This window comes from Muntiacus reevesi, chromosome 11, assembly GCF_963930625.1.
Source record: "Muntiacus reevesi chromosome 11, mMunRee1.1, whole genome shotgun sequence".
NCBI classification, from domain to species: Eukaryota; Metazoa; Chordata; class Mammalia; order Artiodactyla; family Cervidae; genus Muntiacus; species Muntiacus reevesi.
Window position 1 is genome coordinate 80,516,458 of NC_089259.1, and position 18,741 is coordinate 80,535,198.

Here is an 18,741-nt window from a genome sequence, read left to right on the forward strand (position 1 = left end):
CTTAGAACCAGTGCTCCGAAGTCTGTGATGTTTTCAGGATCTCGTTGTTGTTGTTCAGCCAGTAAGTCATGTCCGACTCTTTGTGATATGGACTGCAGCCGCCAGGCTTCTCTGTCCTCCACTGTCTCCTGGAGTTTGATCAAACTCATGTCCATCGAGTCGGTGATGCCATCCAACCACCTCATCCTCTGTCGTCCCCTTCTCCTCCTGCCTTCAATCTTTCCCGGCATCAAGGTCTTTTCCAGTGAGTCAGTTCTTCACTGGAGAAGGCAATGGCACCCCACTCCAGTACTCTTGCCTGGAAAATCCCATGGACGGAGGAGCCTGGTCGGCTGCAGTCCATGGGGTCACTAAGAGTCGGACACGACTGAGTGACTTCACTTTCATTTTTCACTTTCATGCATTGATGAAGGAAATGGCAACCCGCTCCAGTGTTCTTGCCTGGAGAATCCCAGGGACGGCGGAGCCTGGGGGGCTGCCGTCTATGGGGTCACACAGAGTCGGACACGACCAAAGTAACTTAGCAGCAGCAGCAGTTCTTCACATCAGGTGGCTGAAGTATTAGAGCTTCAGCTTCAGCATGAGTCCTTCCAATGAATATTCAGGACTGATTTCCTTTAGGATGGACTGGTTTGATCTTCTTGCAGTCCAAGGGACTCTCAAGAGTCTTCTCCAATACCGCGTTTCGAAGACATCAGCTCTTCGGGGCTCTGCCTCCTTTGTGGCCCATATCTCTAGGCCTTGTGTTTAATCCTGGATAAGGAAAACTCTTTGAAAAATACCTTTCTTCCTTTAGTGTTTGTGTGTTTCAATCTGACATTAGCAGATTGTTATGCAGAATATGGCAAGAAAATTAGCCAATACCTGTATTGTTGACCAACCCCTAAATATTGGTGATTCACGTTAAAGGAGATTATAGGCATGAATTAAAACTCATTAAAATATTGAATTTATTTTTCGAACCCCTGTTGCACTGAGTAACAGAATCCCTAAAAGAAATATGATAGAAAGAGAAAGTGTTTTTGTTATCTGTATAAAAATAATGTCTTCATGCCTGTGAAGTAACTGCCAACTATACTAGCTTAAAACCTATTGCACAGAGTTTGATTTGAAATCTCAGTGAGAATCCAGAGAAGGAAAGGGTGTTTGGTTTCTTAAAGAAACAGTAATCTTCCCAGCAGATCGCCCAGGCGGCGCTCGTGGTAAAGAACCCACCTGCTGGTGCAGGACACATAGAGACATGGGTTTGATCCCTGGGTCGGGAAGATCCCCTGGAGAAGGAAATGGCAGCCCACTCTAGTATCCTTGCCTGGAAAATCCCATGAACTGAGGAGCCTGGTGGGCTACAGTCCATGGGGTCGCAAAGAGTCGGACACGACTGAGCGACTTCACTTTCACTTTCATTTTCACTTTTGGCATGGGATGGATCAAATGTCTCATGAGCCAGATGTCTAAAGGACACTTTGGCATTTTCTTTTTTGTTGTTGTTGTTGTTTTAATTTATTTTTAATGTAGGGTATATTTCCTTTGAGCTTTCCTGGTGGCTCAGCGGTAGAGAATCTGCCTGCCAGTGAAGGAGGCGTGGGTTTGAACCCAGGGTAGGAAAGATCCCCTGGAGAAGGAAATGGCAGTCCACTCCAGTATTCTTGCCTGGGAAATCCCATGGACAAGGGAGCCTGATGGGCTACAGTCCACAGGGTCTCAAAAGAGTTGAATGCTACTGAGCGACTCAAACAACATCAACATCAAACAAGAAACAAATAGTTTCTTGACAGTGTTGTGTCACTTTCTGCTGTACAAGATGAATCAGCTGTAAGCAGACCTGTGTCTGCTGCCTCTTGAGCGTCGCTCCCACTAAAGGATACTGGACAGGAACAAATGTCCTTTAAGGTATAACGGTGTGATATATGTCGTGCACGTATGTGTGTGTAAATTGATGTGGAAATCAGTTAATGGATTGTGTATGCCATCATCTGTCTCCACGTTCGAATCACCCGGAAAACTTCTAAAATCTATCAATGCCAGGCCCCACTCTGATTTAATTGGTATGGGGTCAGACCCAGACATCAGCCTTTTTTAAAAAGCGCCTGGTTAATTCCAATGTTCAGTAGGATTTTGAATCCCCGTCTAACGCCTGGGGCTTTGCCTTCAGCTGGAGTCAGCTTTAATTAATCTCCACTTTAATTCTGTGATGCATATGTCATGCTTTATTATATTTTTGCTTCAGATAAATTTCACTGAGTAATAAAAATAAAGGGAGAACAGTTGGTGAAAATTTACTCAAGAAATTAAGTTTGTCATTAATACAAATGATGGGCCATCTGGATAAGCAATAATGGCCTGTTACTAAAGAGTGTTTTCAAAGGGTGCATGGTTTTTATTATTAAACCGCTCCACAATGGCACCTAATGTACAAAGCATGTATTTTAATCAGAGAAGGTGCATGCTAATTAAACAGTTCTTAATAATTGTTCATTATCATTTATGAAAACCTACCTTTTACCTACATTAATGTCTACTCCAGGGAATACTGGGGGATTTAATGAAACTCAAATATAGTTCCAATGGATAGAGGTGAAAAATAAAAACAATGACTGTTTTGCATTGAAGTCAGTGATAGTCTCAATTACTGATGCAGATTTATGCTTCGAGATACATAAACTACTTTGCCTCTGCAAATCTTTCTGTCTTTCTCTGACGGTGTTTAGCACAGGCACGCATATGCACACACAACACAGAGAGCTCAGTGAGGACCAACCACGAGCGTGCAGGTTCTTGTTCTGATTCTGGCCACCACTGCGTTAGTGGCATGCATTTTTTTCTTTTCAGTAAGAGGCCTTCCTCAGGGCGATATGTCCACAGCCGTCCCCCTCGCTGCCTGTCCTGGTGGTTCTGAAGTTCATGCTGTTAGCACTTCTTTTATATTTTAACCTTTGCTGAAACAGTGAGTGCAGTGAACAATTTAGAATAAGGAAAGGAAAACTGTTCTGGTGAAAATGCTTGTATGCATGACTTCAAAATGAGCGTGAAAAATGTCTACTTCTAACCCCAAGTGCTCGCTGTGATCTCCTTAAATGCATCGCTCACTGCTGTTAGAAATTCAGGACCACATTTGGTTTCAGGAAGCACCCCTGTTAAAAAGGCTGCAAGTCAGAAATCACAGGCTATTCAGCAGTATGTATCTAAATGGAGTTTTCCTTGGGATTTTAATAAAATTTTTTTTTCTCCCCAGAATACACAGAACACAATGTACAATTAAAAGTTCCAATATATTGTAAGGATCACCCCCTGTCACCGAGTCCCACCCAACACTGCAGCTTCAAAATGGTAACACTCGGGACAAAAGCTGTATGTTTCATGAATCATTTTGACAAGGGGAGCATTCATTTGGCTTCCTCTGTTTAGAAGCTCAAGTCAAATCTTTTTTGTTGTTGTTGTTACCCAAAGTTTGGTAGATTATTCCTTCCTGGGGAAAAAAAGATAGGGGTAAAAGGACTGAAAGCCCTTTTTCCAGCTCTTTCGAATGACCGTGGCTTTCTCCACATTCACATTTGGTATTGTCATTCTAAACAGTGGATCGATTCGCTGAGACCCATATTCGGTTCAGTTAAATGTTAGGAAGCAAAACCAATTAAAATGTCTAGTTTTTATTATAAAAGCATTTGAGTCAGTTAAAACGCTGCAGCCAGGGGTATATATAGAGGTGGTCAGCTATAAACAGTCAGGAGCAAGAGAATTTAGTCAGTTGTCATCAAAAGTAATTTTTGTAACCGAGCTGAAGTCTATTCTGAATGTACAATGATAAGAGAGCTATCATATTGTATAATTTTACATATCATATATAATTTATATAAAATTATTATATTAAATGTGTTTGAGATATCTACATCTACCTAAGTATTTTTAAGTAGAGCATCTCAAAATGAGGGGAAGGAGAAGTATCATATAATTTGGATGTTACTTCTACAGCAGAGAACCAGCCATTGCTGGGCTTATTTCAGAATCCTTTATCAGACTTATTTTTATTTTTTCATGCAGTAACGGACTTCATGTTATTTTTCTTGGCTTCTCCATTTAAGTCTTGAGCGATCTATTTCCCCAAATATATAACATTTAAGCACACCTTCTGTAACTGCTTTTAAATCAAACTGCTGAGCTGTAGGATCTATTTGTGTTGTCTTAGATGATTCAATGCATATTTTAATGTCAAAAAGTTTGAAAAATTTCAGTTGTGTATATCATCTAATCAAAGTGAATCTTTCCCAATGGTTTCATTTCATAATGGAGCCATTTATTTTCTGTACATTTACTGTAAATATTTCACTTCAAATTGAAGAAATTTCTTTTATAGCATTTATTAATCTTTGGTAGAGAAATTATCTCAGGACAAAAAGAGTTTATCACATTATTAGTTTGGAACAACACCTCAAATTATTATTTTTTTTTTAAGCAAAGGAAAGTATTTTTAAATTTTCTCGTTTTTTTTACTCTATCAACAATTTTCAGAAGTTTCTGTTTTTCGTTTATGATTATAATAACAGTGACAAGAAAATATATTCCTTTCACAGTGAGCTACTGTTGAGGACAGATGCTGCATAATTTTACAGAGAAAGATTTGTCTTTCCCGAATCATTCCCAGAGATTTATATTGCATGGATAAGATAAACATAGATCTCGATGTATTGATATCACTTAGTTTTGATGGGACAAGTCGGGGGGATGAATGTGCTAGACTGTGTCAGCTACAATCGGGGCTTCCCCGGTAGCTCAGCTGGTTAAGAATCTGCCTGCAATACAGGAGACCCCGGTTCGATTTCCTGGGTCAGGAAGGTCCGCTGGAGAAGGGAACGGCTCCCCACTCCAGCATTCTGGTCTGGAGAATTCCATGGACTGTGTAGTCCCGGGGTTGGAAAGAGTCGGGCATGACTGAGCAACTTTCACTTCACAATTGTATCAGGATTGTATCAGGAAACAAATATGTTTCAGATGATATTTAAATTCTGAATTCTATGCCTTCCTTTCCTGGCTCTCACATGCAGATTTATAGGTCTGTATCTGTATTCAAAATGTTTTTGCCTTAACAACCAAGAGTGGAAGCTTAGTTCTATATGGTGCGTTCTCAGATAAAGCAACTGTATTTTTAATACTTTTATATTCAGAGAATTGATCTGCAAAGTTGTGAGTTTATTTAGGAAACAGTTTTAAATTTAAAACCCTTCCAGCTTTGCATATATCTCATGAGATGTAGTCATCAAGAGGAAGAGAGAAAAAGCTCTGGTTATCTACTGGCCAAATCATAGAGAAAGAAGAAAATTCAAGAAATTTCAGAGATCCCAGATGGAGTGGTAGAAGGAAGAGGTGATGCAAAGAGGGATTTCAAGTTTGGACAAATTCTCTCAAGTTATTCCAATTTTAAAATGATTTCCACGGCAGCAGCAGTGTGGCGTCATTCTTATTTTATTTGTAATTCTTTGGGGAGGGGCTTATAAAAAGCCTTGTTTAACTAATTAATACAAGGATGAGGCTGGGCACACAGTCCCCACGAGCATATGCCGTGGGTCCCTCCCTCCGCCGCCTCTCGAGAGGCCACAGCGAAATAGCCGGAACCAGGTCCCAGTGTTCACCGGTCGCTCCAGGCCCCTGGACGCTCAGCTCCCTGGGTGCTCAGGCCGGAGTCCACCTGCTGCCTTCCGTCACCAGCCAGGGCTGGGGCAATCCAGGGGGTGTTCAGACAGAAATATTTTTAAAAATATTTCTTTGTTTCAAACTATTTATTTGGGAATTAATATCTCCAATTTTCCTTCTTGTTAATTTTTTTTTAAAAGGTCTTATTTTGTACTTGAAGCAATAGGGAAACTTATTCAGTCTACAGACATTCACTATCGCCAAATTTACTGAAACCATCTTTTACCGTGAAGCAGAGATGCAAGAAATGCAATTGGAAACAAGGGCCGTCACCCCAGACCATCGTTTTTAAGCCTGTGTGTGTTTTTGCCGCAGAGATGAGGAGGCGAAAGTTGCTCCTCCTTCCTCTGGTTTCTCATTAAAATGGAGCTTTTCTCTTCACTTGTTGGCCAGGGCCCAAATGCAATTTCATTTTGGAAATATAGTTTTTAAATACTGAAGTATATTTTAGACCCCAAATTTGTAAGTTAATGTTGTAATTATACTTCTTGTTGTTTTTAACATGCTCACTTTCAACTGCATAATCAGACCATGTGACGTCAACCGCATCCAGTGAGGTTCTCGACTTTGGCTTCTCGGGGCCGACTGGATGCGCTGACGGTGTTGGCCATTCTCGAGGCAGCGCTTGGCCCGTCTGCAACGTGTCCTGGAACAACGCCTGTGCATGCTGAGTCACCTTGTGCATTGTTTTCTTGTTCCCACAATAGCTCTGTGTCAACATGACCAACGAGAAGATGCACCACTACATCAATGAAGTGCTTTTTCTACAGGAGCAGACAGAATGTGTACAGGAGGGAGTTACCATGGAAACGGCTTATTCTCTTGGTAACCAGACAGGAGTTTTGGATTTTTTTTTCCAGGTATTCATATAATATAATTAGATACTTTACAGGATGCATGCATTTCAAAGTACTGGAGACAAAGAATTTTCTTTCAAGAAAATTTTGTCAGAGACTTGACGATTTCTAATTCATTTATAATCATTCAGGGTCAGTTGAGGAGCATACAACCTTTCTCTGAAAGCGTGCTTGAAGGATTACCATTTGATTGAAAGAACAAGAGATAATCAGATCATTTTGTTATAAAAATAGTCAACATCGGTTATATGGCTAAAACTTTCCTTTTGGAATAGTTACAATATCCATTGTACAAGTATAATGTTTTATAAATAGTACTAAGACTGGCAGGGCTTCCCTGGTAGCTCAGCTGGTAAAGAATCTACCTGCAATCCAGGAGACCCCGGTTCAATTGCTGGGTCAGGAAGATCCGCTGGAGAAGGGATAGGCTACCCACTCCAGTATTCTTGGGCTTCCCTGATGGCTCAGCTGGTAAAGGATTCGCCTGCAATGCAGGAGACCTGGGTTCCATTCCTGGGTTGGGAAGATCCCCTGGAGAGGGGAAAGGCTACCCTCTCCAGTATTCTGACCTGGAGAATCCCATGGACAGAGGAGCCTGGCGGGCTATAGTCCATGGGATTGTAGAGTCAGACACAACTGAGTGACTTTCACTTCCAGATTAGCAAGATCATAAAATAAATTCTAAACATCTTGTTTATCCCCAAAGTTCTAAGCCTGAATATGGAAAACTTTGGCAGGAAAAAATGTATATACATACATGCCATATAATCTTAGTGCCTCTGTGGGTGTTTATGCTTATCTTTATTGTTTCTACCTTATAAAGCAAGAATCTTTGCCTCCATGTCACCATTATAAAAATGAAAATCTATCATATAAACAGCAATCTCTGTCTACTAGCATAAGGCATTATATAGATTTGTAAATAATATTTTTAAAACACTTGAATGTTGTTTAAAACGAATGCCATTTCGCTCTTGGAAAGAGTAATATATGATTTTCTACCCTTTATTCTTTAACTGTATACATATAAATTATTTTATTTTATTCATTTTCCTATTAATAACATGTAAAAGGGTCTCCTTTCTGTTACTAACTTGTCAGTGTACTGTGTTTTAATTACAGAAGTTCTTCTCTTCCAGAAAGCCCCCTCTCGCCATGACACACAAAGTATATAGTTTAACTCTTCATTACAAAATGGGTTGACAATAACATATACTTTACCATATGTGGAAAGCCTTGAGTACCACTGCCCTCCTCCTCACTTGCTGCTGTGTCCTTGGCTGCAAAACAGTGGTCAGCGGAACGAAATTATTTCTATCTCTTTGGTTATTATCATCCTTGGGGGTCATCTTTGGAATGGTTATCTCAGTGGAACCCTCATCATTACGAACTGGAAATGACAGTGGATATTTCTGCTGCTACTTCTCTTTGATCCCTCTCAAAGTGCAGTGAAGAGACATACCAAGTATAGAGTGAAAGTCGCATTTTTACCCATAAATTTGTAGGTCTGTGGGCTTCCCAGGTGGTACTAGTGGCAAAGAACCCGCCTCCTGCCAATGCAGGAGACTTAAGAGACGCAGGTTCGATACCTGCATCAGGAAAATGCCCTGGAGGAGGGCATGGCAACCCCCTCCAGTATTCTTGCCTGGAAAATTCCATGTTTAGAGGAGCCTGGCAGGCTACAGTCCATGGGGTTGAAAAGAGACCTGACTGAAGTGACTTAGCACGCAGGCACACGTATAGGTCTATATACCAGAAAGAAAAAATACAACTTTTCTGTGGTTGGAAATTCTATTTTTCTTAATATGAGAATATATATTTGGACAACTCCCGTGTTTTCAGGATGTTAAAGCATGCTATTTTATATATTTATTAATTTCTGATAGAAAAATACTATTGAGGGTCAGCATTACATCAGAGGTTTGCTGGGTGGTGGGGACACAGTGAAAAACAAAAATAGGTGTGTATCGAAAGACAAACTCTTGTTCTGAGCAGTTGTTTTCACATGAGGAGGCTGTAAATGGTATGTGTGAACAATAACGAAAATAGCCAACGGAGAAATGGAAGGGAAAAGACAACTGTCTTTTTAACTTTCAGAAGCCTTCTGGATTTCTCTCTTTATTGGATGAAGAAAGTCAAATGATTTGGTCAGTGGAACCAAATCTTCCCAAAAAGCTCCACGGTCTCCTAGAATCCTCAAACACAAATGCGGTCTACTCCCCTGTGAAGGATGGAAATGGGAACCTCGCGCTCCGAGAGCAAGGGACAGCTTTCACCGTCATGCACTACGCGGGCCGGGTGAGTTCACAGAGCTGAGCACTCATGGACCGAAGGTCTTGAGGGCAGCCCTTCAAGATTCTGATATTTTAGAGTTTTAATCATTGATCCTGGGTGAAAAACCCACAAGCTCTTTCTTCCCTAGGCTGTTTTCCTCTTTGCCTGATAAGGACTAGGCATCTTCAGAATGTGGGTGATGAAGCATGCAGTAGAATTCGTTTCATAACGTTTCCAGATTTGTAACTTGGGACATCCCAGGGGGCGCAGTGGTAAAGAATCTGCCTGCCAATGCAGGAGATGCAGGAGACTCAAGTTTGACCCCTGGACTGGGAAGATCCCCTGGAAGAAGAGACAGCAACCCACTCCAGTATTCTTGCCTGGGAAATCCCAGGAACACAGGACCAACTATATACTGTCTACAATCCATGGGGTCACAAACAGTGGGACATGATTGAGTGACTGAGCTCGCATGCCAGATTGTAACAATATTAGCAAAAGAGAGCTGGATTTAATACAGAAGCTCGGCTGTGAACTTCGGGATATTTTCAAAATCCTTTGGACACCTGAGTTTACTTACCCTCAAAGTAGCTGTTGTGCTGTTCAATCGCTAAGTCATGTCTGACTCCTTGTGACCCCACGGACTGCAGCACGCCAGGCTTCGCTGACCTTCACTATTTCCTGGAGTTTGTTCAGACTCATGTCCATTGAGTCAGTGATGCCATCCGACCATGTTATCCCTGCTTTCGTCCCCTTCTCTTTCCCTCAAGCTTGCCCAGCATCAGGGTCTTTTCCAACAGTTGTTAGTATGAAATTACTTTTCCTGAAACATGTCTGCCTATGGAAGTTACTCTCAGATCCCTGTCCATTCCCTAACCAGGTTTGTAAAGCATGCTTCATGCTTCAAATCCTTCACGGACCAACTCTGACCTGCATAAACCACGTCACACTCCTGAGGCCAGGCTCACGTCGGGCTTCTCCGGGTGGGTCCATCACGTCCTCCAAGGCTCATGTGCCCGAGCTCTCCTCTACAAAACCTCTAGGCAGGTGCTCTATTCCAGTCCACTCACGATTTTTCTGCAGCTCTCTGTGCAACCCCAGATGAAGGCCCTCACACTCAAGCTGGAAATACCCTCCTGTCTTCTTCTCAAAGGCCAATTGTATCCATCTTTCAATACTTACTGTGCATCCCGCTTAGCCTCCAGTCCAGTTCCCATCTGTGGTGAATTCTTCTACTTCTGAATCTGTAGCCTCCAGACTTGCCCCCTGTTATGCCCGATGTCCGAATCCCTGAGCGGGAAGAGAGAAGGCCTCCAAGACAATGGAACTCGCAGGAAGGGAAGTTTATTACTGACTTGAGCCAGGACTCTCCGGCCACAACCAACGCAGTGGTGTGGGTCAGAGAGCCCCGAGCCCAAGCTGTTACACAAATTTATAGAGTGGGAAGCGGATTGGTTACACGTTTGCAAAGCAATTTCATTGGTCAATACTTTCGCGCGCCCGGGACTTTCCTGGGGGTTTCCGCCCCGTTCCTAATTTCCTAATTGGCAAACAGTGGTCAGTGATGGCCTGATAATCTTACCAAGTAGGAAGGCCTACTTCTAATCTAAGTTGCGTTACTTCTGCTCGCCTCACACCCCCTTGTTTGGGCTGTAGTACAAATAACCATTTGGGGATGAGATTCCTAGTTATTTTCTCCCTCTCAGTGTATTTCAGTTCGTTTCAACCGTGGTTACTGAGATGCTACTATAGGCCACAGCCCAGGCATTAGCGAATCAGAGACTTCAAATATATCACGGTCAAGTAAGGAAAAGAGAAACTGGCAAATGTTTGTGCTCTAACTTGCTTATAGTAATGTTGGACTGGAAATGACTCTGAGGGTCTCGCCCTATTGACTGATGGAAGGTTGTCACAGGCCAACCAAGAAGGGAAATGCTAGAGAAGAAGACAGATATCTTTCCTTTGGAAGGAAAGATACTCAGTTTTAGATATTGTGAATTGGAGATTTTTGAATGGAAACCCTCAGGAGATGTTGAAAATGATGCTGGGAGGTTGGTTGTTTTTAGAAACGGTCATATTTTGGAAAATGTGTATCTGATAATTGAATGTGGAGAAGAAGAAGAAAGATATTAGTAGGAAAGGAAAGTATCATGGAAACCAAGAGGGAAGGAGAGGTCGGGGTCAACAGGAAGTGAGCCTGGACGGGGTGGTTAGGCAGGAACCCTTTGGGAGAAGTTCCAGTGTGATGGCTCAGATGTGGGGAGGAAGTCAGTGGATGATCTTATATAATGAATGGATATTCTCAGAAATTAACTGTCTTTATATTTGAGAGATTTAGCCTTTAAAATTTTTATAGCAGTGGCAATCTTTTAGTCCTGTATTTAGATTTTTGATCTATATTTTCTTTATATTAAGAATTTATTACAGAACATAGAAACTAAGATACTTGCATAATAAAATACCATTAGATGTGAGGAAACTTTTCATTTCAAGAAAACTTTCTGCATCAGAAAAAAAGAATTATTGAGGTGTAGTTCATTTACAATTTTGTGTTAGTCAAAAGTGTGGGTGCAATAAACTGATTCAGTTTCACATAAGTATATTTATGTGTATATATGTACACACATATGTTCTTTTTCAGACTCTTTTCTATTATAGGTTATCCCAAGGTATTTGAGTATACTTCCCTGGGCTGTACAGTAAAACCTTGTTGTTTATCTTTCATGTGAGGTAACGTGTATCTGCTAATCCCAAACTCCTAATTTAACCCTCCGCTCTTTTCTGCTTTGATGACCATAGTTTGTTTTCTATGTCTGTGAGTCTGTCTTTCTGTTTTGCAAATAAGTTCATCATATGATATTTGTCTTTTTCTGCCTTCCTTCACTCAGGATGCTCATTTCTGGGTCCACCCATGTTACTGCAAGTGGCGTTATTTCATTCTTCTCATGGCTGAGTGACATTCTATTGTGTATATGTACCCCATCTTCTTTATCCATTATTCTGTTGATGGACATTCTATTAAGCAACTATCTTTGTTTCTATATTCTTTCATATCCCCAGTGCCTGGGAAAGTGTCTGGCACATAAAATATGTCGATACATATTTGATGAATAAATGAATTATTTGATGATTTTAAAAAATAGTTTATTGAATTCATAGGATTTAGTTGAAAAATTATTTTTCTGCAAGTTTCATGGAAAGTATCTTCAGTAACTATACACCTTACCCTCTTGACCTGCCTTGTAAGTCTTTTTGTATTGTATGTTCGGGATATACTAGATGTTCAGTAAATGCTAATTACATTAAACTGAATGGTACCAAGCTTTGGAATAATATTTTGCTTGCTAATTATTTTATGTTTGCATTCAAAAAGTATTACACAAGCACTTAATAAAATTTCAGTTGTTTTTAGAAAATCTGGGGAAAATCTATGAAGAGTTTGCATGGATACAGTTATATCACTGAGCCCTGAGAGCCATAAAGCAAAGCAGAGAAAGCCATTGATTAATTGCCACGTAGCTAAGACCCTGTGGAATCACAAAATTTCCTGTAAAAGCACCTTTATACTTTAAAGCAGGATTTTCCATAATTGGAGTCAATTTCGTGGTTTTATGAAAGTCTTTCATCTCACTGAGATGTACTGATGAGTCTTAGCCCAAGGACTCCCTGAGGACTATTCACATGTTGAAGCATAGAGTCTATGCAATTTGTGGCAGTATGTCAAGCCATATGCCATTCTAATCATCAGATGTAGTAGCTGCCTATACTTCAATTCTGAGGCACTGCATTTTCAAGGAAAGAAGCACATTTCTGCATCTTGTAACTCAGATGTTTTAACGAAGAGCTAATTGGCTTAAAATCAGCAGGCAGAGTCTATTTTGGACTATAGGATGAGCAATCCTGAATAGCTCTCTGATGACCGAGTTGATCCCAAAGGTGACCTCGATGGCTTGGGGGGTCACGGGCTTGGTTGTCATCTCTTCTTTGCCCGGACAGATGTGCTAGAGTCCCTCCCATCACCACTTGTTGACTCCGTGACTCGTTTACCTAGTTTTGTTAGTAGAAGCGTACTACATCTCACAGGAAAGGCGATCATCACTGCTGGTGATGATACTGCCTCCAGCTGCCCGCCCCCAGGACCCACGCATCCGACTGCAGGAGCCCCGACCAGGCTTCTGAATCTCATTTGGAGCAGAGGCTCAGAGGTCTTTTAGGAATGTTTAAGCAACATTATTTAAATTATAGCCGAAGATCTTCCCTAAACACATTTGAATTTTTCATTACTCATAGGAGCATGATGTATTTTCCAGTCTCCGTTACAGAAATATTTTAAAGTCAATGGGAAGAGACTGCATGAAATATTAACAAGGTCTTGTTAGTGAGCATGAATTTGAATTAAACAAGCTGTGAATTGTGTGGGATTTTTTTTTAATTGTTGTTATTTGTTTCAGCCAATTTTAAACCGTATATAGGGTCACCTGTTTTAGGGATTGCTCTTAAACTTCTGGTGATTTAAATGATGGATAAGCATTAAATCCGAAAGAGCATCTAATTTGGCTTTTAAAATTAAGAATCTTGAAGGAAGGAGGAATTATGATTTGGCGAAAGACATTGGCTCTTAGGAAAGCTGAATTTCTTGAAGGTGATTCTAAACTCTAAAAGGAAATAGTGTTTTTAAGTCCTTACACTTTGATGTGAGAAAAGAGTATCAATCGAGGTAGTAAAGCAATCTGAAATAATAAAACTTAAATTCATGAAAACGGAGATCAGGATTAATGGCTGTCAAATGTATGACATGTATTTGGTCCTCTTTGGTGTCTACTCAGAAAGTCTTTGTCTGAACACTGCTGTGATTATTGTTGTTTTTTGGTATGAAGTGATTCTTTGGGGATCTCGGGTAAGTGTCCCATTGATGATTCACGCAAACCAAGCGGGTGATGTTGCTCTTACCTAAGGTGACGTGTCGGTGTCTCAGCCGCCCTCTCTTTCCAAGCACACAGAAGCGTGGTGGGTGGGAGGGTCCCCGTCCCAGAGGACCGGCCCTGCTGCTCAGCCCTGGAGGCTACAGATGGGCTGTGATTTGGAAAAGGGTGTTTGCATGTGTAGTTAAGTCAAGGGTCTTGAGAGGAGAAGATCCTCCTGGCTGCTCTGTTGAGTTCCAAGCCGGGTGACAAGTGTCCGTATCAGCGTGAGGCGAGGGAGAGTTGAGAGAGAAAAGGACTGAAGGGCTGTAGCCTGGAGCCTCCGAAGCCGGAAGGAGCCAGGACGGCAAGCGGGGATGCCTGACTCCAGAGTGGCCGCTGGTTACAGCAGCTCTGGGAATTAACGCGCGTGTTCCTTGGTTCAGCGTTTACAGATTAGAACAGTAGTGAGGAGTTATAATTTCTAACACTGTAGTTTTGTTTTGTTTTTTAAACTACATCCGATTCATTTGAAAATGACGTCTGCGTTTCCCCGTGTCTTTCTTTGCTCACGGGGCTTCCTCACCTGGAACACCCCTTTCCGCTTTCTTTCCACATCTTTCCTGTCTTCCCAAGGCCCCAGTTCTTGGCCTCGTCCACGTTTCTCTGCTTTCTCTCCCCTCATCAGCATGCATGCCTGATGCTTACATAGCCGTTTTCAAGTTGCAAAGTGCCTCTGAAACATTTCCACCACAACCGTCTGTGTAGATTTTCCAGGGGGGTGTTCTGTGACTTAGCAAATACTGTGCCGCCGTGTGTGAGCCTCCTGGGGGTGCCATGACAGACTCCCCCACACAGCGTGGCTTCAGACCGTAGACACACATCCTCTCACTGTGCTGTCCGCCGGCGTCTGAGATCAAGTGTCTGCGGGTCGGATCCCTCTCCAGGCTCTGAGAAGTGTCTGTTCCAGGTCTCTCTCTCTCCCAGCTTCTGGGGTTGCCAGCAACTGGCATTCCTTGGCTTGTGGACACAGCACCCAGGTCTCTGCCTCCATCTTTATGAGGTTTTCTCTGCCTGTGTCTCTGTGTATCCCCTTCTCTTCTTTAAGGACACCAGTCATTGGATACCCCCAGCCCCACCCCGCCCCATGCAGTAGGACCTCATCATCTTAACTGATTCCATCCAGAGATCTTATTTCCAAAAAATGGCACATTCTGACATGCTGGTTCTGGGTGGGCATGAATTTTGGAGGCGTTACACCTTTCAACCCACTACAGGCCAGAAGGTCACATCACTGTGTCTCATTTTTCTCGTTGCTGCCCGCCCCCACGTCTTTCTCTCCACTGTGGTGTGTGGTGAAGTCTGTATTCTCTCACCTCATGGAATCTGCGTTGTGGATGGATGCTCCAGGGCGGTTGGGGCTCCATTGCTGGGACTTGGCAGAGTACGCTGACCCTCCTCTAACACATCCGTGGAGTTTGTGATTAAGATGAGCAGAGCAGTGAACCTCAAAAAAACTCGTTTTGAAGTTTAAGTGGTACCGCTTCTTGGCCTTTTGGCTAAGATCAAGTGAAGGTTAAGTGGTAAGCATGCAATCAATGCAAGGATGACTGTTTTGCAGCGTTGTGTCAAAGACACCGGTCACATTTCCTCAATAAGAGCTGAAGGTCTTTCTATGCAGAATTACCACCATATTTAGCAAACTTTTAAATTCATCAATCACAGATATTGAGGTCATGAGCATGTTTCAGGAGCCATCTAATCAACTGGCTATACTGAGAATGTTAAGAGTCCCGATTGACTTTTCTAAATTATTGGTAAATGTCCTTGATTTGTTAGAAAAGATATTTATTATTTCTTGTATGTTATACATATGCTCATGTTGTATAAATCGATGTTTCTAGGTGTGTTAGAATATTTGTTTTTATTTATCATGGTATTAATGCAGCTTTAGCAGATGATAAGGAATATGTAACCTCCACAGTCATAGTGTCGTTTTTTCTTACACTTCCTGTATCATTTGAAAGCCTTCAGTAGAAGGTTAGTGCAGAAAATTGAGATTTTCCTCTGTCTGTGGAAAGTATAATATTAGAAGAAAAAGTATTTAGAAATCTGTTTCACCTTATGTTAATGTGACATTCTGTTTTTCACCGACTACCTAGTGATTTTTGTGATGGGTGATGCTATCTTGATTAAAGACAATTTTTGTAAAAAATTACATTCTTTACCATTTAGCCTTGTGACTAATATTTTAATCAAGCACACACCTGTAAGGTCTTTGAAGTTTTATTGCAGATTTTTAAAGATCCTTTCACTATTATTTCCCTTAAGAAAATGGAAGCCCTCTCTGCAATTTCCATACATATTCTGAGATGTCATTTTACAGCAGGAGGAAAAGGTATAGCGCATTATATGATGTGCTCGTAGGTCCATCTTTATGTGGGTGGGGCATGACTGCATTCACCGAGGTTCCTTTTCCATCCCCCTAAGTCACATCCCAGCGAGATGGATAAAGTCGTAATCCCAGACAGTAGACCCTGATCCTTATCATCATGTCATTCATTTCCACAAGCCTTTCCGCGAACCCAATTACTAAAAGATTGCTGATCGGAGTGATGTGGCGGAGAGACTGATTTGTGGCCAGTCTGTAAAATACTTGATTTTTTTCCCCCTGCTCCTTGAAAAGAATCTACCCCTACTGTGGAATAAATTAAGTGTGAAACATGTCGGGTGAGATTTATGGTGTTGCCCAGACTTCTGAGAAGCAGAGATCTTTATCTCACGGAGGCTGCCATACATTACATTCTGGGTCACACACGGATGACAGCCAACCTCTTTGCCCTCAGACATATTTACATAACTTTTTTCCGGGGCGGGGGTGGGGAGGGTGCCTTGGGCCCTTCAATTTCCCCAGGCCACCTGTGTCAGGAGCATTCTCTAGCTTGTTGGCTGGCCTTCACCCCCAGAGATTTGTGGGAGACCCCATGTGCCCAGGACGATTCTGAAAGTGAACCTTTAAATCAGCAGAAAAAGGAGATGAACTAATCAATAAGGAAGCTTCCTTTTATTTCTCTCCTTCTTTTCTCCAGGCAGAATCCCCAGACATAACAATGAAATCTGTCTGGTCTAAGCCAAACTGTTACTATTAAAGGTTATTTGACAAGGATATTTTGACCCGTACAGAAAGAGCTTAATTTACATCTGTGTTTGTTCACCTCTTGGGCAGACTTTTAGAAAAATAAGAATGAACTCCTCCAGGCTCCTGGTGCTCCATTTCTTGTATCAGTTTCACCTTTGGTGTAAATTTTTGTAGATTTGATAAATGTTTCCTTATCCAGGGTTTTATTAGGAAGAAAAAAAATGCAGGCTCTTATTTAGGGAATCTGTTTTCTTTTTTTTTTTTTCAAAGGTTAACTGGTTCTTTCATCTTCATGGGATGACAGACATTTATAAATACGAAATTTCAGAATTTCTTAGAATATTGATATCTTATTGTTAGTTGATTGGTATTTTTCTTCTCAAAAGGAACCAGAGAAGCATGTTCACAAATTTCAGATATGGTCATCTCAATTCAATGCCCATATTCAGATTCTAGATATTTAGATAAAAACACTTACCAGTAATACTATATGCTTCTAGTAGCTTATTTTCCACTTAAAGTGAATCAGAATGAGAGCAAGCAGAACTACTGGATGGAATCAGTTAATGGAAAAATTAAAAAAAAATAGAAACTTCTGCTTACAAATATTGATGCTATAAAGAGATCAATTTACCACTACACATGAAATCCAGACTTCTTCAGCAAACCTCCGGTACAAAGCTGAAACCAGGCATGCAAAATTATCAGGCCCATTTATGACTGCTGCAAACAATCTTATTTCTTTGGCTAAAATCCAACTTTAGACATTCTGATGTGATCTAGTGAATTCCAGAATGTATGTCAAAAGTTTCCCATTTTTATCAGCTGTTAATCCCATCTCTTTCCCAGGGATTATATTTTGCATCATGTAAATATCGTGGTGGAGGTGGGGATTACGAACTTGATGAGTGAACTTACTTCCATTCTGTAAATGTTGGTGATTCCCAAGAGAGTATTTTCTGTCTCCCTTGGGGAGTTTACACACTCTCGTGACTCGGTTTCTCGTGGGACTGGCTCCCGTCTCTCCTGCCTGTGTCTCCGAGGGCTCCACTGCTCCGTGTCCGCCTTAATATTTCTGCTTGCATCGCGTCTTCATGTTCACAATCCAGAAGCTCAACTAAACTAAATTCCCGACACTCCCTCAACTGACTCTAAAAATGTTAATAAATAAATGAAACTGATTTTCCATGTTAGTCCCACTTGTCAGTTCACGGTAAAACCAGAAACCCAGTTAATGACCGAATACCAGCGCTTCCCTCCCCTACTGACCCTAGAATCCAAACGCCCGCTTCCCATTCCAGCCCCCGAGGTCACATCCTTCTCCCTCTTGGGTCCCTTCGACAGCCTCCTAATTCTCACTGGTAGAAGAGACGTGAATTCTCAGTAGAGATGGATGCATCTCTTTACTTAAAGGCATGCGGACCGCCTCTGCTTCATGATTCTTCTTGTTTCTCTGGTAACACTGGCCAGATTAAATGTGATGACCCTGATTCCACTTGCTAATCATAGTCCCGAAACAGAGGTGGTGATGCCTGCTTGCTGGCCACGATTTTCACCTCCCAGCTTCCCTCCATGGTGGCTCAAAAGGTGACGAGTCTGCCGACAATGCGGAGACTCAAGTTCAGTCCCTGGGTCGGGAAGATCCCCTGAAGAAGGAAATGGTAACCCACTCCAGCATTCTTGCCTGGAAAATTCCATGGACAGAGAAGCCTGGTAGGCTACAGCCTATGGGGTCGCAGAGAGTTAGACACAGCTGAGCGACCTTCACTTCAGATACTTCATAATTATTTTGTATTCTCATCTTAAACTTAGCAGCAGTCTTAAACTTTAGCAGCAAATATCTGCTCTAGTAGCTGTTCCATATCTAAAATGCCCAGGAAGTGTT

General features: G+C 41.7%; 1 protein-coding gene across 1 annotated transcript in view; it reads left to right on the forward strand.

The window, feature by feature from the left end:
* Window positions 1-18,741, forward strand: part of MYO16 (myosin XVI) — a 372,035-nt gene that overhangs the window by 208,146 nt on the left and 145,148 nt on the right. Inside the window, exons 21-22 of the mRNA XM_065901993.1 lie at window positions 6,393-6,545; window positions 8,640-8,840. Of these exons, the coding sequence (XP_065758065.1) occupies window positions 6,393-6,545; window positions 8,640-8,840 (354 nt within the window). The remainder of the gene's footprint in view (window positions 1-6,392; window positions 6,546-8,639; window positions 8,841-18,741) is intronic.